The 21098-nt window shown below is 35.2% G+C and overlaps 2 protein-coding genes across 4 annotated transcripts; both read left to right on the top strand.

Annotated features, from left to right (window-relative positions):
* Window positions 1-7186: 7186 nt before the first annotated feature.
* On the top strand, window positions 7187-11564 carry LOC131603553 (protein FAR1-RELATED SEQUENCE 5-like). Of its 3 annotated transcripts, none has more exons than XR_009284454.1 (2): window positions 7187-10133; window positions 11311-11558. XR_009284454.1 is itself a non-coding variant. In XM_058875908.1 (2 exons), the coding sequence occupies exon 2, from the start codon at window positions 7421-7423 to the stop codon at window positions 9371-9373; it is 1953 nt and encodes a 650-aa protein (XP_058731891.1). In that variant the 5' UTR covers window positions 7187-7356; window positions 7406-7420; the 3' UTR covers window positions 9374-11564. The 3 variants fall into 3 exon arrangements, 2 of the variants coding, with proteins under 2 accessions (XP_058731891.1, XP_058731890.1); XM_058875908.1 differs by having other exon boundaries at window positions 7187-7356; window positions 7406-11564; XM_058875907.1 differs by having other exon boundaries at window positions 7187-7356; window positions 7398-11564.
* Window positions 11565-18736: 7172 nt separating this feature from the next.
* LOC131607989 (uncharacterized) lies at window positions 18737-20497 on the top strand. Its single transcript, XM_058879934.1, has 4 exons — window positions 18737-19074; window positions 19177-19279; window positions 19867-20028; window positions 20190-20497. Exons 1-4 carry the CDS (start codon window positions 18803-18805, stop codon window positions 20328-20330), a joined length of 678 nt encoding a protein of 225 aa, XP_058735917.1. The 5' UTR covers window positions 18737-18802; the 3' UTR covers window positions 20331-20497.
* Window positions 20498-21098: the final 601 nt, after the last annotated feature.

Here is a 21098-nt window from a genome sequence, read left to right as displayed (position 1 = left end):
TGAATTAAACTAACTGTATAAAGTTGATAGCTCCCCTCAAGTTGGATGGTGGATAAAACACAATCCAAACTTGGGCATCAAAGAAGAGAAACCAAGAGAGTGAAATGGTTTGGTAAACACATCAGCCAGCTGTGATTTTGAAGGAATAGATAGCAGGTGGATTAACTTGGACTGCAACTTCTCCCTAATAATGTGGCATTCCAGCTTAATGTGCTTGCTACGCTCGTGGAGGGTTGGATTGTGAGCAAGATGCACTGCAGACTTGTTATCACAATAAACTGAAGTTGGTCGAGAAAAGAAAATATTAAAGTCGTTGAACAGATACTGGAGCCATTGTAACTCGCATGTTGATGATGCCAAAGCACGGTATTCTGCCTCAGTGGAGGAACGGGAAACCATATTTTTCTTCTTAGATTTCCAAGAAATCAACAAAGTTCCAAATAACATGCAGTATCCAGTAATAGACCGCCGAGTATTATGGCAGCAAGCCCAGTTAGAGTCTAAAAACCATGCATCTGCAATGAACTCTGACTAGAGAAGAAGATGCCTTTAGCGGGACAGGATTTCAAATAGCGCAAAATACGAGTGGCGGCATTATAGTGAGGTACTAAAGGCTGAGAAACATACTGACTGAAATGTTGGACAACAAATAAGGCGTCTATAGCTGGATGGATCATCAAACGGATCCCCATCAATGGCAGATAGTTTGACATGAGGATCAATAGGAACAGGAGCAGGTTTGGCACTAAGAAACCCAGTATCTTCAAGGAGCTTAAGAGCATACTTCAGTTGATTTAGAAAAATATCAAAAGAAGAGCGAGAAATTTCTAAGCCAATAAATAACCTGAGTTGGTCAAGATCTTTAATCTTGAACTGTTGATCAAGAGATTGTTTAACAAACTTAATTTCCTCAAGAGATGTGCCTGCCAAAACAATGTCGTCAACATAAACAAGCAATGCAGTAAAAAAAGAACCATGGGACTTTACATAGAGAGAATGATCAGTTTGAGAAGGTTTGTATCCCATAGACATAAGGGAAGTGGACAATTTAAAGTACCATTGGCGTCTGGCTTGTTTCAAGCCATATAGGGACTTGTTCAACTTACAAACTTTCGAAGAAATTTGACCATAACCCGGAGGAAGAGTCATATAGACATACTCATGTAAGTCACCATGCAAAAACGCATTATTCACACCCAATTGTTCTACAAAACAATTCCAGAAGAGTCATATAGACCATAACCCGGAGGAAGAGTCATATAGACATACTCATCCAATTGTTCTGCAAAAACGCCTTCTTCCAACAGTCAAACTTGGAAGCTTGAGTAGATGTTTTGGGCTCAACATTAGAAGAAATAGAACAACAAAATAATTTGTAATCAGGAGAACAATGATCATAAGAAAAAATAGAGGAAAGAGGATAAGCAATGGAATGAGATGCATGAGTAGTGCAACTCGATAAAGTGTTGCAGTGGTAGTCCGGCAAATAGCTAAGAGGTTTCTTAAGATGATTTGAGACTCTAAGAGGGACAGATGTACTAGCATCAATACTGATAAGAGGTGGAATATAAGGTGAGGTGGATGCAGCTAAGGGTGAGGTAGGGTGGGGGCTGATAGAGGAAAGGTCAGGTACAGAACTGATAGGTGACAAGTCTGCTATATTAACAGGGGCAGAATTTTGGTCCACAAGAGTATTATCCGTAGGATTTACAGCTGATCTAGTGGGACTGGTATTTAGGTATGGTTGGCATCAGTTAAGGAACTATTGGGCAAATGAGGAATATCATAAATGTCCATAAGGTCTGCAGAGGGAGGATAGGGCTGAGACTGTTGGGAACTGGTCTCAGTAGACAGAGATTGGAGGGGAAAATTATCCTCATAAAAAATAACATTTCGTGAAAGGAAAATATCATGAGATTGGAGGTCATAAAGGGTGTACCCCTTAGTTCCATCTTTGTAGCCAATAAAGACACATTTTCTTGCTCTTGGGTCAAATTTGGATCTGTGAGCTTAAATAGTTGTTGCATATGCTAAACAAACAAAAATTTCGAGGTGAAGGAGAGTGGGGGGGGGATTTATGTAGCAACTCATAAGGGGTTTTAGATTTGAGCAAGGGACTAGGAAGGCAGCTTATGATATGAATAATATGTTGAATGCAAAAGCTCCATAAGGAGACATGTATATGAGCATGGAAATATAAAGATCTTGCTACGTTTAAAATATGCTGATGTTTACGTTCAACGATACCGTTTTGTTGTTGGGTTTCAACACTAGACTGTTGATGAACTATACCTTTAGACCTTGGGAAATCAGTTAAGGCAACAAATTCAGTTCCATTGTCGGATCTGAGGCATTTCAAGGAAGTATTGAATTGGTTTTCAAGATAAGCTACAAAATTAATGATGCAATTTTTGGTTTCACTTTTGTTTTTAAGAAGAATTATCCACGTGAACCTAGAATAATCATCCACTAAGGTAAGAAAAAACCTATGTCCAAAAATAGAAGTGGTAGCAAAAGCCCCCCACACATCAGCATGCAATATTTGAAAAGGAAATACAGAATTGGTAATGCTATTTGGGAAAGTTTATTTCTTTTGCTTAGACAAATGACAACTGTCACAAGGATTCATAGTACTTTTACAAGGAATGTAAGGAAACTGCTTAGAGATAATTTGCATACCAGAGTCAGAAACATGACCTAATATGGAATGCCATTTCTCAAAAGAATTATAAGAAATAGAATTGCAAGAAAAAATAGTGGCAGTATCTATGACATACAATCCTCTTTGGAGCTTAGCTGTACCAATCGTTTCTGTAACACCCGAGGCCGAAGAAGGCGAGGGGTGGTTGCACCGCATGGAACACCTGAGGCCGAAGAGGGCTACGGTGGTCGCCACATCGGAATGAGAGGAATCCTGAGGCCGTGCAGGTATGGGGTTGCATGGTTGAAGGAAAGCTTATAAGGATTGATAGGTACTACCTATACCAACAAGATGCATCTTCTTTTTGGGAGCTCATTCCATAAGAACTTCACAGTTAAGCGTGCTTAACTTGGAGCAATTCTGGGATGGGCGACCTTCTGGGAAGTTTCTCGAAAAGCGTGCGAGTGAGGTCAAAGCATGCTGAAAAGACCCGTGTTGGTTTGTGGGGTCAGTCGATCATCCCGAAAGCAGTCTGGGGCATTACAAATGGTATCAGAGCCACACCTCTCCCAGTACGATGTGGTTCGAGGACGAACCATGCGGAAGCTGGTGGACATGTAACACCCGAGGCCGAAGAAGGCGAGGGGTGGTTGCACCGCATGGAACACCTGAGGCCGAAGAGGGCTAGGGTGGTCGCCACATCGGAATGAGAGAAATCCTGAGGCCGTGCAGGTATGGGGTTGCATGGTTGAAGGAAAGCTTATAAGGATTGATAGGTACTACCTATACCAACAAGATACATCTTTTTGGGAGCTCATTCCATAAGAACTTCATAGTTAAGCATGCTTAACTTGGAGCAATTCTGGGATGGGCGAACTTCTGGGAAGTTTCTCAGAAAGCGTGCGAGTGGGGTCAAAGCATGCTGAAAAGACCCGTGTTGGTTTGTGGGGTCAGTCGATCATCCCGAAAGCAGTCTGGGGCATTGCAAATGATATCAGAGCCACACCTCTCCCAGTACGATGTGGTTCGAGGACGAACCATGCGAAAGCTGGTGGGCATGTAACACCCGAGGCCGAAGAAGGCGAGGGGTGGTTGCACCGCATGGAACACCTGAGGCCGAAGAGGGCTAGGGTGGTCGCCACATCGGAATGAGAGAAATCCTGAGGCCGTGCAGGTATGGGGTTGCATGGTTGAAGGAAAGCTTATAAGGATTGATAGGTACTACCTATACCAACAAGATACATCTTTTTGGGAGCTCATTCCATAAGAACTTCATAGTTAAGCGTGCTTAACTTGGAGCAATTCTGGGATGGGCGAACTTCTGGGAAGTTTCTCAGAAAGCGTGCGAGTGGGGTCAAAGCATGCTGAAAAGACCCGTGTTGGTTTGTGGGGTCAGTCGATCATCCCGAAAGCAGTATGGGGCGTTACAGTTTCCAATGAATGGTTCTGCAAAATTTGGTGATGGCTAATTTTGTTACTGAGATTAGGTTCACATTAAAACAAGGGATATAAAGGACTTGGTGAATGGTGATAGATGGGGAGATAACCATACTACCTGAAATAGAAGCCAAGACCTGTGAGCCATTAGGTAAAGATACAGAAACAAGAATGATATTTTAATATGTGGTAAAGCATGAAAGATCACAGGTGATGTGATCAGTAACACCTCTATCTAAGATCCAAAGAGTGGAAGACTTACCAAGTTGGGAAGAAGCAGGAGAAGGCATAGTAAAAGGAGCAGTGGTTACAACATTAACTGTTGGTTGAGAACCAAGTTTGGACTGTTGAAGAGCTTCAAGAATGCCTTGATACATTTCCTGAGTAAATTGAAATGTGCACTGTGCAGAAGAGCCTTGTGAATCAGATTCCAATACAACAGCATTTGCGGTGTTGTTGTTGGCTTGAGATGAAGAATACTTTGACTTGTGTGTCTTATACCCAGGAGGAAAACCAATCTTCTCAAAGCAGTTATCAACAGTGTGATTTGTTTTGCCACAATGAGTGCATGTGCGATTACCCCTTTTGAAAGAACCTTGTCCCTTTCCTTTATAGTAACTCCCTTTGTTGTTGGAATTGTTGTGATTAGAGCTAACTTGCATAGCTATGGCAGATTTAGAGGCATCTTCAGGAGCAGAATTTTGGTTTGAGTTAATCATTTCGCGCTCTTGTTGCAAAACCAATGAAAAAGCATTTTTAATATCAGGGAAAGGGTTCATCATCATGATTTGGGATTTGGAATGCAAGAAACGTTCATTCAAGCCTTTGAGGAATCGAATAACAAAATCTTGTTCACGATAAGCCCTAACAGATTCAATTGCGCTACAAGAACAAGGAATTGAACACTTACATTGAGGAAGGGGACGATAATTCTCCAATTCGTCCCAATAGACCTTCAATTCAGTGAAGTAATCTGAAACATCAAGAGTTCCTTGACGAAAGCGATACAGATCCTCTTGCAGATCGGAAATGCAGAAAATGTCACTCTGAGAGAAGCGAACGCGCGAGTTCTTCCAAACGCCGACAGCAGTATCAATCCAAAGTACAGAGCGAGCGATGGATTCAGAAAGAGAACGGTGAAGCCATACCAATACCATCGTGTTACATCGAATCCATGGTGCGTACATCGGATTGGAGACATGAGGCTTTGGAAGAGAACCATCGAGAAATTTGTCTTTATTCTTCGAAATCAGCGCGATATGCATCGAACGAGACCAAGTGTAGTAATTCTTGGTGGTTAATGACGGAGAAATAAGAATCAATGCCGAATTTTTGTTCGGATGCAAGTAGTAAGGATTCACAGAGTTGGTGGAAAAATCTATGTGGTTCTGGAGCGCCATTGAAGAACCTTCAAGGAAGAAGGGATGAATCGAGAAGATGAAAGCAAGATTCAGCTGGAAAGAAAACGGTTACAACGGTGACTACCATAACTCAGATGAGCTTTGATACCATGTTGACAAGAGGATAAAAATGTAAAATGGAACTCATTTTGCATTGAATGTTAAAGTGTAAAATAAGTCTTGTTGATACAATTGCCTTATAGCCTTATATACGCACATGGTAAACAAGGCTAATTACCATGGTAAATAACTAATCAGCATCATAGTAAATAACTGAATTAAATTAATTGTATAAAGTTGATAATTAACATGCAAAAGAAGAACCTTACCCGCGCAGCGCATGTGAAAAGAAGAAAAACAGAGTAAATAATCAAACTTACAAAACATAAATCTAAAAATAAAAGGTATGAAGATGTAGAAAATATTGTATTCAAGTTTTGAAAAAGAAGATTGATCGTAACAGAAGAATAGACGTGAATAAGTAAAAGATAGAAAAAGGATAAAAGTTAGTTATTACATGAGAAAAGATGAACAGAGAAGTGAGCTCATAGTGAAAGAAATTTTTTTTAGATGATTAGAAAGGAGAGAAAAGAACATTGAAAATGAGAGGTTGCAATTTTTATATTGTACTAGTAGTTTGTGAATAAAATATTTAAATTATATAAGCCAAAAGTGTAGAATGACAAAAAAAAAAAATCATAAAATCTCATAGGTCTTGTAAAATTAGTGATGGGTCATAACCAATGTATTAAGTTATATATACATATGGTGAGTGGCTATAATTATTTATTTTAAATAAATAAGGATATTAACTATTGTTATTTTATAAAATTTATCATTATTATTAATTATTATAAAATTTTAATTAAAAAATTTATAGTGTTATAATTTAGTATGATGATAAGATTTAACTAAAAAATATTTTTTTTTTTTACTTATTGTGTATTGAATTGATATATGAGAATATCTCAATTCACCCCTTAAATCTCTTAACTATTCGGCAATATTTCATTTATGTCACATGCTTCTGTAGATGTATCTTTGGATATATTTTTTTTCTTTTAAAATTTTGTTTTTTTCAGAAGTGCATTTACGAAAGCGTTAAAATTTAAAAGCATAGTGAACGTTTGGAAAATTGCAATTAATTCAGTTCATAAAATCTTCTGTAGCTACATCTACGAAAGGTCTTGAAAATAGAGTGTTCCGTAGATGTACCTTCGGAACATTCTCTTATATTTTCAAATCAAATACATTTCATTCTTAAACTCCAATTTTTTTTAAACAAAAATGGAACATCAAATTATAATAAATCAAAGTAATTGGAAAACCTCAATTGTACTATTTTTATTTACATGTTCCATTTTTATTATAATTGAATTTTTAAGTAAAATGTAATTGATTTAAAATATAACATAATGATCTGTATGTACATCTACGAAACACTCTATTTTCAAGACTTTCCGTAGACGACGTAGTTAAAGAAGATTTCGTAAACTTAATTAATTTGAATTTTTCAAAAATTTACTATATTTTTAAAGCTTTTGTATATACACATCCGAAACAAAATTAAATTTTAAAATAAAATAGTAGGAGGAAGAAGGAGGACATTTTTAGCAAGTAACAACACACATGGTATGAAAGAGACTTATGGTTGAGATAAGAGATTTGCTTATGTATGACATCAATATTTTTTCAAAGCAAATAATCGCTTCCAAATTAACTTTAAAAAATTAAACCTAAAATGATAAAAAATGTTAACCCACGCATGAGTTTTTGGCGCTGAATAGAAATTGACAGATATTTTGAAGTCCGAAAAGCTCACTTCGTTTGGGCCTTGGAGTGAGTCTCTTCTCTGACCGTGCTCGCAATCGCACCCAGGTACCCAATCCCGCTGCTTTGATTTTTATTTTTATTTTAAGAAATGTAGGATTGTTGATACAAGATGCAGGAAGATTGGAAGCCAATGATTGGTATGGTTTTCGATAGCATCGAAGATGCTTGGAAGTTCTGGGTTGATTATGGTGGAAAAATTGGATTTAGAGTGAGGAAACAATATTCACACAAGAAAAAAGATGGCTCAATTAGTTCTTCTAGGTTTGTTTGTTGCAAGGAAGGTTTGCGAAAGCCAGATAAGCGAGATTATAAAATAATCAATCCAAGACCTGAGACAAGAACAAGTTGTCCAGCTAGGATAGGGTTTAAGGATATGGGTGGAAAATTTACCGTCTATGATTTCGTGGAGGAACATAACCACTCGTTACATCCACAAGAAACTCAGTATATGTTGTCGTCTGAACAAAAGGTTTCGGAAGTTCAATGCCATCAAATTGAACTAGCAGATGAAAATGGTCTACAACAAAGTGTGTTACTTGATTTGACGAGTAAAAAGGTGGGTGGTAGTACTAGTAGTGACTGTGGATATGCTCTTTCGGATCAAAAGAATAATATCCGAAAAAGAAGGAAGATGAGTTTGGTGAATGGAGAAGTCAATTATCTCTTGCAATACTTTCAAAGAAAGTTGGTTGAAAATCCAACTTCCTACCATGCCTATCAAATAGATGATGAAAATAAAATCACCAATGTGTTTTGGGCGGATGCAGGAATGCTAGTTGATTATGGCTATTTTGGTGATGTGGTTTTTCTTGATTCAACGTATTGCACAGATAGTTCACAGAGACCACTAGTAGTGTTTTCAGGATTTAACCATCATCGAAGAACTGTGATCTTTGGGGCTGCATTGTTATATGATGAAACAAGAAAGTCATACAAGTGGCTATTTGAGAGATTTCTAGAGGCACACAAGCAGAAAATGCCTCAAACGATTTTTACTGCTCAAAACCTAACAATGGAAAAAGCGCTAGTTGTTGTTATGCCTAAGACTTACCATGGCTTATGTACGCGGCGGTTGATTCAGGATGGTATTGAGAACTTAGGAAATTTAATGAAGGATGGGTCTGATTTTCTCATTGACTTTAAGAAGTGCATGTATGACTATGAAGATGAAGAACAATTTGAAAATGGTTGGAAAACCCTCATTGAAAGGTATAATGTTAAGGAAAATACTTGGTTGCAGAGAATGTACACTATGAAGAAGAAATGGGCAGCTTGTTATATGAAGAGCACTTTTACATTAGGAATGCAAAGCACCCAATTTAGTGAAAGTGTGAATGCAAATATTATAAGTTTTATGAAGACAGACTTGGATATAATCAAGTTTTTTGAGCATTTTGAGAACATTGTAGAAGAAAATAGATTTCACGAATTGAAGTGTGAATATGAAGCACGTCTAGAAAACTCAAGACTCAAGTACCCTTATTCTGGACTCTTGCAACATGTGTCTAAGCTTTATGCTCCCACTATTTTTGATCTATTCCAACACGAGTATGAGTTATTTGAAGCATGTTCTGTGAAAAGCAAGAACCTGAACCTGCAAGCATCCACAATTGATTTTGTTATTTCCATGGTAGGGGATATGGGAGAGTGGCGTTTGTCCTTTGATTTGGATAAGACTAAAATAAGTTGCTCGTGTCGTAAGTTTGAGAGCTTTGGTATACTTTGTTGTCATTGTGTAAAAGTCTTTATTCATATGGATGTCAAATCAGTACCCACACGTTATATTTTGAAAAGGTTGACGAAGTTGGCAAGAAGTGGGGCTTCACCTAATGTTGGTGTTAGTCACGGGGTAGAAGATATTGATCTATCCCCAATGCAACGCTACAAGGAAATTTGTCCCCGTCTAATTAGGATAGCCATTGAAGCATGTAGAAGCAAAGAAACATTCACGTTCCTTAGCAAAGTTATTGATGAATTGGATAGGCAAATGTTAGAGCTTCAAAACAATCAAGCAAGTATTTCTCAAGGGAGTCCCTTAGCTAAGGTAAGAGATAGCATGTAGCATTGGTTTCATCTTGTGTAAGAAAACCACATCACTTTTAAGTGAATGTCACTAGTTTTACTAGCTTGTTGATGGTAAGTTACGGTTGTATGACTTTTGAATATAGTGCTCATTGTTTTTTGGATATAGTTTTTTTTCCTTTTACTATTTAAATTATACTTATTTGAATCCCATCATCTCTTTCTCTCTTTGGATAATAAATTTCTGATAGTAGGATTTTTAGCTTCAAACTCCAGCCTACTGCTATACTGTGTATATGCAATAGAGTTTAATAGCAATAAAATAAAGTGAAGTAATGAAAGGACTGCAATATGAAAAGAATATCTTCGAAACCCTTGGCACCATTTTACAACTGCAAAATAAATGCAGTGCATACTTCAAATCTGCAAAGTTTGTAAGCCCAACAAACAAGCTTGGCAAAACACGACTTTGAACTCCTCAGACTTTAAACTGTTGCATTGTTAACAAATTTAAAGAAAAGAAGTTGCAGCAGCTAGAAAGAAATGGGTGGTCCTGTTTTTTCTCCAGTCTGTTGCCGTGGGTGGTCGCTAGCCGGCTGAATACTCCCTCACCCTCTCTTTAAGACATCTCACACTGTTTTCTTCTTGAAAAGTTGCAGGTCCTGTGCGCGTGGTAAACTTGGAGTATCGTTTTTTTGTTATTATTTTTATCTAACATATCTCAGCTGTTTGATTTGTGTTATAGAGTGCAGCAGAGTATCCGAACGCAGTCCAACCTACCTCACTGTTTCTTAATCCTAGTAAGTTCTGTGAAAAATATGCGATTCTATTTCTTGTGGTCACTTTATTGATCCACAGTTTATGATTTGCCTTTTAAGAAGTTTGGTAGATAGATATCCACAAAAGGATTCCAAGGAAGATGGTATGAGAATATCTGAATGTGAAAAGAAATAGTTTGCACTTTCCAATGACACAAAGTTAGCATTAGCTTCCGCTTAACAAATATGCTGATTTTAACTGATCATGATCCGACGGAGTAAACTGATTTTCACTAATGTTGTAATATATGGTAATAATTACTCTCCTCTATTAACTACCCATACCCTGCTACTCAATTGTGATTGGAATATGGTTTCTGTTACGAAAAGGAATCTAGTGCTTGTGTATTTAGTCTTTTTGAGAATAATAAACGGGACTTATTCCTGTACTGTTTATGTGGACTCACTCTTGGTGAGATAGCTCAGAATGCTATAGTTTATTTAAAAGGGAATGTTTTCCATAGTGCATTAGAAGAGCAACATATATTCTTGTTTTTGTTATGAAGTCTGTTACATACTTCCCATTACCCATTTTTACATATCAGTTTGTGTTGATTAATTAATTTATCTAAAAAAAATTCCAGGAATGTCCAGATAATTTCATGCTATTCATAGTTGATTCTCTCTTTTCGTAACTATTTAAAAACTTGTTAATTTTTTTCACTTAGATGACTCCATTCAATTTGTTTCAAAAGCAAATTGCTCATAAGGATGTCATTGCATTACATATCATTTAGTTTTTTGTCCTAGTTTTATTTTCTGAATATTTTGTCAATTGTATATTGTCTCTGTTTTGTGAATGTTTTAGCTCAAATAGCTAGTTTTTGATGGATTAATTTGCTGGCAAGTTTTTGGCTGTTTATCGTTTAGTTTATCTATTTTGACATGACATGCTTTTGGCCGTTTATCTATCTGTTGGTATATTTCTCTTATCCGCGCCTTTACATTTGCTATAATATCAGAAATTGCGTTTCCTTTGCATAGTTGTGATTTGTAAGTTGTTATTGCGTGACATCTTGTAGTGTGATTACATGTTTGGTTTCATCTGCTGTTGTGCGTTTAGTTTTTTTTTTCCTTCTTGTTTTTTGATTTTTAACAAAGGAGAAGAAGTTTATGAGATACATATAAATTTTTTATGCGGATTAAGTATTTAATGTAGGGGGGAGCTTGAGAGCTCAAGAACATCAATATTGTTTGTGTGAAGAACAATGATCGGAATCGATCTCGCGGATATATCAAATTTGCCAAACATAAAAAAAAGGAGAGATTGAAATTGCGATTGCGCTGTCTGTAACGACGTTAATTTCATTTAAATTCATCAGTGTAATTTTGATGTAATCGATTGTAGCATTTTATTCATTATCTGATTTCTTAATTTTTACCATAGAAATGAACTTTGAGTTATCCCTCACACTAATTTATATTGAATCCATTACAATTGTTTGTGTTTAAACATATCGTTAAAGTCAACTGTAAGTGTGTCTTGAATCACAAGTCAATTTTTTTAATTTTTAAATAAGGAGATTTTGATGTTTGATTCAAATCAAGCATATGGCTGACTCAAATCAATAATTTAATGTGAAACTTGGATTTTGGTTATGTATTTGTGATTCAAACAAGAAAGTTCTGATTCAAATTAGAAGACACTTTGATTCAAATTAGAGTGAGACATGCCTTGAATCATGGTCACTTTTGGTTGTGAGACTCAAATCATGAAATGCTTGATTTGAATCACATGATTCAAATCAAATATATCATTTCCATATGTTATCACCTTTATAGTGTTGATTGATTAACACTTGTTTAGGAGTTGAGTGAGTTTTTTCAAGATACCTAATCACCTTTAACATTGAACCAAGAAACCATATTGTTATGGTGCTTAACTCTAAAGACTGACTGTAAGTGATAAATACTACGTACAATATGGAATTTAATTTTTTTGTGAAGTTTTTGTAAGTGTATCAGATTGAAGATTCAATGTTGTGATTATGGTCTTTGGATAATGATTTCTAGAAAAGAAGAGATCATGGTGTACTCCATCGAAGACTTCAATAGTATCAAAAGAAGATAGTTGAGGGACGAAGTAGAAAGTTTTTCAAAATCTTTATGTAAAACAAGGGCTCTGACAAGGAACCAGTATGATCAAGTTAAGGTCGATGTGTAACGAAAGTTTGGAGCAAAACTTTGTGTCTAGCAAAATTTTTGAGTTAAAATCAAAAGAAGATCTTATGATTTTAGCAATTTAGAGTGTTTTGCTACAACAAAAGGGATATCGTATTTAAACATGTGTTGGCTTAAGCATTAACTTTCTTGAAAGTGTTCAATGCTGTATGATTATCTATTATAACAAAAAATTATACATTTATTTTCAAAATAGGGGAAGACGCTATGGATTTTCAATGGTTTGCCATTAAAGACTAGACTAAACCCAAAACAAGGGCGAAAGTGCCAAACCAGTATAAATCCAATGTACAATATATCTCTCTCTCTTACATTCTACCATAGACTTGTCTGACTTAGGTTTTACTTCTTATTAACCTTTCATGTTGATAGATGTTATCTCCTTGTAATGTTTTATTATCTAAGCTTATATATAGTATTGTAGTTAGATTGATCACTCAATTAGTCGATTTCAATTTGAGCCATGTGTTAAAGTTGAATTATCATAATTGTTAAATTGCTTGTTTAAATAAATTCATTTTTTTGTAGTGTTATGATTTATGATATTTAGAGTTATCTGCGTGATTCAGTTAGTCGTATGTTTATAAAACATCCGCTAGACGTTGCTTTCCTCCTGTTAAGTGTGCATTTGTCTTAAAAACTCCCCCACCATATTCATTAGGCACCTCGAAGATCTTGTGAGCATTTTTCCTTTCTTCTATGAGAGAGTAACTAATGACATATATGGCCACTTCGGTTTTGTTAGAAATTCGAAGCCGAGAAATTGAGCAAATGCAGGAAACAACCATAAACTGTTAAGTACAAATGAATCACTCCTAAGGGTTTTCTTGATTTTAATCAATAGTGAGTTTAATCATGGTTATGCATGATTCGAATCATGACATAAGTCATTCCATTTTAATCAATGTTGGAGAAAAAAATTATTTCGATTGGGACGAAAGATTTCGAAGAGACTTTTCTAACACTGGAAGTCTTTTTGAGGCTCCCCCATATTAACTAACCAGAATGAAGGAATTTCTTTGTTCTTAGACTTGTCAGTAACAACCCACACCATGAGCTCAATACTAGTGCAGGAGGTGGAAGGAAACGAGAAACCGATATATTTTGTGAACAAAGTTTTTAAGAGAGCGAAATTGAGATACCGAAAAATAGATAAGATGGCATTGGTTGTAGTTGTGACAAAAAGGAAGCTAAGACTCTATTTCCAGGGGCATCAAATTTTAGTCAAAACTAATTACCCTATTTTCTAGGTGTTAAAGAAATCAAACCTAATGTGTATAGTGGTATCATTATCGCTAGAGTTATCTGAATATGATATTACCTTCGCCACGAGAAGTAGCATAAAATCTTAAGACTTAGCCGATTTCTTAGTATAAATCATTTCACCTATGGACATGGACACCCCCCACGTATGGATTCTCTCATTAGATGAAGCTTCTAACTTAGAGGCGAGTGGAGCAGGGATACTACCATAAGGGCCATGCATCATCCTGATTGAGAAATCACTATGCTTTAAGTTCAAAGAAAGCAATGATAAAGCATAGTGCGAGGCACTGATTCTTTGAATGAATTTAACAAGAGAGATAGGACTAGTGGTGGAGGCTTGGGTCTTGAGAGTGTGCTTCTCTCAAGGTCTTGAGTTCGAATCCAGCTAGGTGCTAACAACCCTTGTGTTAGGCCAGTCCATATAGAGCTTTGCTCTGACTTTAAATAAGACCTCCACTAGTGGATGATGGAATTGGTCCTCTTGGATTAGTCGGTCGCAAGGCCGGATACCAAGATTTAAAAAAAAAAGATAGAAAAAATCAACCTTCACACCATAAGTGATTCATAGGTTGTCACCAGCCAACTTACATTGTAGGTGAATACCAGACTAAATAATCATAACTAGTAAAATATCTACAAAAGGTTCAAGGATTGGAAAAGTGTTTCAAATCCTTCGAACTGACTTATTTACCTCAAGAAGAAAACTCAAGAGTCGGTCTACTTTTTAAATTTCTCACCACCAAAATATTGAGCTTAGTAAAATAATGATTCTAGAAACCTCACTCTCCCCCAGCACATATGCTAAAGTTGTTCATGTCGCCAACCTAAACACGAAATTGGATTTCTAAGGAAAAAATATAGAATCTCAAAACTTGGGCAAACATAACAAAATTAAGAAAACAAAAAATCCATTAAAAAAAATTCTTAATAAGGGTTTAAGTACAAGGATAATGCAAAATACCAAAAAATTAAAGAAATCACATATTCAAAGAAGACACAATAATATCGATCTTTCGATACAAGTGAGATGATCTCGCCATCTCGCACGAACTTAAATTCAATTTCAAGAGATGGTGTCATCTCTTGGTTGCATTTATTAACTTTATCCATTGTGATAAAATATTCATTAGCTCCCTCGCTAACTTCCTCTACTAGCTTCCTGTCCTACATAATCTTGAATAACTCAGTCTCATCAAGGACGAGGCTGGGGTACCATTTTTTTTTGCTTATTTACCTTCTCGAATAATTGGTTAGAAGAAAGAAGAGACTTCACGTGTCACTCCTCCAAGTATGCTTGCATTGTTCCAAGTATGTGCATGACTTTTGACAGTTTCCTTGAGACTTTGTAGTTCAACCTTTACTTGTGACAAAACATCACCCTAATTTTTATAAGCTTCATGCATCATTTTCTTTTCCTCCTGCATATTCTCCTTCTCTTTTTTTCCTAATAATCCACATAAATTTAGACATATTTATAATTTATCTCTAGAGAGAAAACAATCTCATTGGGTGAACTTAATATGGTATGATTTAGCTCAAAATACCATTAATTTTTCCAAGGTACTACTTGAAATGTTCCTCATTTTTCTGCATTGATTTGCACTCCACGAACATTGCCCTGACTATCATATCACTCCTCATCATATAGGTCCCTAGCATTTGAAACATCTATTTTTGACCCATCTTTCTTGACCTCTCTACACCATTAGGCGTGTCAAGGTTGTCATAAACAAAACTCATGCCATCAAAGTTTTCACCCCTAAAAAGAGAGCTCCCCTTGATGTCTTGAAGGAACTGTATATGAAACACCATGGGAGGAGCATGCCTTAACACCATTGGGGAAATTTTTTCCGTCTAAATCAATTGAGGCACTCAACTCCAAGTCAATTGAGACATTCCCCAAATCAAGCTTGTGTTTTTTAGCCTTGGGAAAGGGTGAGGATGTCTTCAAAACAGAGATAAGTGTGGCGTGGATGATGTGGCTATCCTATGTTGTCTTCCTTTTTTTGAAAAACCATATTTAACATGCCGACAAGGTATTTTTTTGGTAAGGAGCCCCCACTTCACCTCTCATGGATTTTCCCTTCTCCAAAATCGTCTTCCTTTGAAACACTAACAAAGGAAGCATCCCTTCTAAAAATAATAACATCAAAATAGCTAGAAGAGGTCAAATAAATAGTAAGAAAACAAGTAAACAAAATACAATAGCGAAAATATTTATCAAGCATTTTGTTTATTCTCTTCACAATCATCAATTCCCTATCATTTATAACTCATAATTATTTTAGAAATTGGACACCATCCTCATTCCTCAGTAAGTTATTTGAAATCATTTCCAACAATTGACACACTCACTTATCTAGTAGAGCAAAAATCTATGTGTCTTATCCTCATAAATAACAATTGGACAGTCTTTATTGCCTCGTACTTTGAGAAATTTGTTCTTCCATTTCTTATAATTAAAAACCCCTTGTGGGGAGAACACTTATTGAAATCCAACTACCTTTTTTGATGCCTTTTCTTCCCTAAAAATAAAAGAAAATGCCCATAATGGGCGTAATCCTCATTGCCTCACAAAAGATCTCAAATCCCTTCATAAAGGCCTAACTATTGGGATGGAGTTGAGAGGGGTCCGTATTGGTAGCCTTTAGGACATCAACATCAAATATGGTAAAGGGGATACCTACCCAAAATCAACTATAGCCCGTGTAGAAATAGAAGAATTCATTTTCCACTCCTTGGGGCCGCCTCATGCAGGCCTTCTCGACTTCCAAGCAAGGTTCTAACAAGACATTGTCTTCATCTCCAAAATTAGATATGTATAGGCATGTGCAAAAATACTTTACATAGGCATCATTTTTATACAGAGAGTGATGTTTACCACCTCATTACCGAAGGCGGTTATACTTTATTCAAAGTCGCCATAAGAAATCTCGATGATCATGGGTAAGAACATAACAAAACAATGTCACTATCACTATTCTTGTTGCTACAAAATATACTAGAATTATTATTGTAACTCTCAAATATCTTCTTTCGACGAGTCTCCAATTCAATTTACCATTTAATTACCTCAAACTCTCAACACAATGACGCCATAACTCCCTTCTCTCCTCGTGGGTGTTAGACTTGAATACATTACCGCTAGTATCATAATCCTTAAGGAATACCATCCTCTAAATATTAAATGAAAAAGAAAAATATTGGAAATAGGGGTATACATATAGTTAGGCTTCGTGAATGGGTGAAAAAGATTGAGTTTGTAAAAGCAAACACAGTAGCAAGAGGAAATGAGTGCAAATAGAAGCGGTTATTAGACAAGTAAATGATGAAAAAGGGAGGAAAATGTGCTAGTATTTATAAAATCAATAGTATATTCCTCTAGCCTAATAACCATCATTAGCGTGGGAGAGCATCAATGACTTTATTCTCATGCATGCAAATCAACAAATGACTCAGATTAAATGGTCTTTTTCATGGTAAACTTAATAATTAATCTCAACTTTAAAGTGAAGTTCAAATGGTTTTCCAAATTTTTTCACTTAGTAAATCGAACAATATCTCTTAAATCAAATAGTTTAGATTGATTGTGTCCTAAATCTTGTGAGATCAACAGTCTTGTGAACATGCGTAACCACTCTTCCTTTACAAGCTTTGTTCTTGAGGGACTATGAATCGTTATATATCTTATTTAAATCACTTCTCCCATACAAGTCTTGTGCATGAGGGATCATATATCTTACTTAAATCACTCGTCCTTACAAACCTCATGTATGAGAGACTGTGAACCAATATGTTCATAATGATTCAAGCTCACTTAGTATCAACATACCTTGGCTGATTTGCGTAAAGGACGCTGAAACTTTGTAGAGTACTTAAACCATCATTGGCGAGGTGAACTCAAACTCGAGTCATATTGTCTAGCTCGCCACCGTATACTATGCGGGTGAGGTCATGCAACTAAGAGGTTGACTCGACTTTGAGACAGAAGCCGACTCAACCTCGAGTTACGCGGTTGAGACCCATACACAAGAATAAGACAATAAATGACAATAACAATGTAACAAACATAACAATCAAGACCATGATAGCTGAATAAAAAAACATCTATAAATACATCGGTAAAAAACATAACATCCCTCAATGAAACATGAAAGCTAAATTAAAGTTTTGATTGTCCATGACCATTACAAAAAAGTTATCAATATAGTACTTTATGCAAATTCAAATACTAACCATTTAACTATTACTCCTTTTGATTTTATTTATAAAAAAATTGTACTTTATAAATTCATTAAATAACGAATGTATCTGGTCTATACTTTGTCTGAATACATTGCTTACTCAATGTATTTAAAAAGTAATTTTTTTCTTCTTATAAATAGGATTGGAAAAAATAATATTTATTATTATGGAAATGTTAAATCTTGAAATTAAAATATAAAAATAAAATATTGTATTGACCTTATTATAAACAATAGAATTTTTTGATTTAATATATAATTATTAAATCTAATTATACTTAGACAATTTGATTATTTAAAAAAAATTATTTAAATAAAAAAAAGTAGACATTTCTTAGATGTGATTTATATTATTTTTTAATAAAATATAATAAATGTAAAATTTTCTTTTGCACATGTATAATTTTTTATTTTTTTTTATTTTCTAAATAATATTTAAGTATATTTATTATATTTTTATTAAAAAATAGTATAAATTAATGAAAAAAATTGTAATGCACTAACCATTTAAACTAATTTTACACTATCAATCAATTGATTTTATTTTCTAGTATTAGATAAGAGTGTAAATCTTTTTTACACTCTGGCTATGGCATATTCATTAAATCCTAAATTTTTTTCCTTTAAATAATTCAGATAATTCAGTGCAGGTGTTATTTAGTCAAAGTAAACCAATTGGCCATATACACACGCATCGATGGTTATCATGCATTCGTTCTTGGTTCTTATGTGGTGTCATTGTCAAGAACCAAAATCCGGCCAAATTCGATGTACTTCTTCATTAAGTAAATTCTTTTTCAACATTTAAGAATATAGAAACTAAATATTAAAAAGTAAAAAATAACTTTTGATGTGATTCTTTTTTTATCTATCTATTATTGAAATTGAAATCAGTATAAAATCTGGATTGGATTTTAGGAGAGGGAAAATAAAAAGCGAGTAAGAGAGAGAGAATTAGAGATGTCAGGGAAACACGGGAATGGAATATTAACTGTACTTATACTGCTCGCGTTGCAGTTGCAGGTACTGATCGTCGGAGGTGATTACATCCCGCCGGCCAAACCAGACGGTTTCGTTTACAAGAATCGTCACTTCGATTACGATACAATTCAGATTGAAGCTTTCTACGATCCTTTGTGCCCTGACAGCGCTGATTCATGGCCACCTCTCAAACAAGCTCTCGATCACTACGCCTCCCGTGTTTACCTCCTTGTTCATCTTCTTCCTTTACCGTTTGTTTTCCGATCTCTAATCACTTTTTTCTTTCGATTGTGATATTTGATGAGTTTTGCATGCTGGTGTTTAATTGTTTGTTTTTTTTTTTGATGTTGTAGATACCACGATAATGCTTATGTTGCGTCGCGTGCTTTGCATATAGTGAATGGTTTGAATGGATCTGCTACTTTTCCAGTGCTGGAGTCGTTCTTTAAATATCAGGTTGGTTTGTGTTTCAATTTTGTGTTGGCTGGATGATGTGGTGTTCTGTGTGTGGATATTTTGAATTTAAGCCTTTGATTCTTTGACTGAATTTGCATGTTGGATTGGATTAAAATTAGATAGATTGTTTTGAAAAAGTTATTTTCAAATTTGCATGGAATTTTCAAGGTAATTGCATTTGCTTTATGAAACTCAGTAGCAAAGATAGCTCTAAAAAGAGTGTGTAAATATGTCTGTATCGGTACATTAACACTTGTAATTACATTCAACTTCTTTTTAATAAATTATTACCGGTGTCTAATGTGTTGGTGTTGAGTTTCGTATATGTCTTTGTGTCCATGCTTCATAGTGGGGGTTTCGTGCAGGGTTCATATGATGAAAAATTTCGTTGTTAAATCTAGACATTCGGATTTAAGGAATTTTTCATATGCATTCCGGACCCTGGAACATATCTATAGATTATTGTTCTCTCTATCATTATGCAGAAACATGTGTAAAAAATATGCCAAACAAACCCTTTCATAATCAATTTGTTGGAAATTATTCAGTTTTCTTGCTCACTAAATCTTGTGCACTCCCTTTTACAGGAGAAATTCTACAATGCTCCAACACGTAACATATCTCGAGCTTCTATTGTAGATGAAATAGTGAAGTTTGTAACACCTGTAGCTGGGAACTCTTATCAGACTTCTATTAAGAATGGCTTCAATGACACAAACACAGATCTCCAGACCAGGGTTTCTTTTAAGGTAAGGCACAATCTATCTTTTTGGTTGTGTTCAGATCAATTTCGTGTATTAGAATTTAATTGAATTTGAAATTATTCCATAAACAAATTAATATTTTTCATATCACAGCCCTTTGATTTAATCCTTACTGTTTGATTAATCCAAGTTTCTTTGAAATGCAGTATGCTACTTCGAGAGGGGTGTCTGGAACACCGTTTTTCTATGTAAATGGATTTGTGTTGCCTGATGCAGGAAGTGCTCTTAACTACACCAATTGGAGGAATGTTATTGACCCATTGATTGGTGCAAAGAAAAGTATCTAAGATGAAGAATCTCTTCACTGCTTGTTGTAAACGTTGCAGGATTATGAAGCTCAGTTGTATTGTATTAGCACTTCATTGGTGAAAGAATCAAAACACTGTATATTCTGAGCAATAGGTGTGAACCAAGAATTCAATAATGGAATCAGAGTTATAAATAATTAAATACACTTCTGTGTAGTGCACTCTAATTAAAAACTTACACTAACTACACTTTTTCAGTAATATCTCAATTTTAGTTGAATGAGCAACCAACAGCCATATCTAATACTACTGGTTATTATAGCCATAAGCCCATAACAACAAACCATCAAACATGTTACAAACTTACATCTAATTTTCCAAATTTGCAGTTGAAGTATTAGAATATTTAACATATTAGAAGAGGAACATAAGTCCATTCAATGCTACAAGTAGAGTCTAAAGCTGCAGTCATTTAGCCAAAAATAAACATAAAAATGCAATATCAAAACCAAAGCAAAGAGAAAGACTTACCAATGGTGCAGTTTCTTCATCTTGATGAAGTCTTAGAGTAGGTTTTCTTTAATGCCATTGCTATTAGGTTGGTCTCTAATGGTGACTATTTGCTAATTTCCGTGACTGAAATGATAAGGTCTTACATTAGTATATATTTTCTGAAAATTTTATTTAAATAACCTGTTGGACAAGGGTTCGATTCTTGGCGGATATTTATAAATCAATAATTAATATAAAATACAAAACAGCTTATAAAATTAATTATTTGAAATAATAAAAATATACGTAATTTTT

This window comes from Vicia villosa, linkage group LG5, assembly GCF_029867415.1.
Source record: "Vicia villosa cultivar HV-30 ecotype Madison, WI linkage group LG5, Vvil1.0, whole genome shotgun sequence".
Lineage (NCBI taxonomy): Eukaryota > Viridiplantae > Streptophyta > Magnoliopsida > Fabales > Fabaceae > Vicia > Vicia villosa.
The sequence above is the reverse complement of the archived record's forward strand: the minus strand, read 5'-3'. Positions and strand labels throughout refer to the sequence as shown.

Excerpts from the sequence above, each read along its gene's own strand:
- LOC131603553 (XM_058875908.1), top strand. The coding sequence starts at position 7,421 with ATGCAGGAAGATTGGAAGCCAATGATTGGTATGGTTTTCGATAGCATC.
- LOC131607989 (XM_058879934.1), top strand. The coding sequence starts at position 18,803 with ATGTCAGGGAAACACGGGAATGGAATATTAACTGTACTTATACTGCTC. Across the intron at positions 19,280-19,866 it reads AGTCGTTCTTTAAATATCAG|GAGAAATTCTACAATGCTCC; the intron begins GTTGGTTTGTGT and ends TCCCTTTTACAG. Across the intron at positions 20,029-20,189 it reads AGACCAGGGTTTCTTTTAAG|TATGCTACTTCGAGAGGGGT; the intron begins GTAAGGCACAAT and ends TTTGAAATGCAG.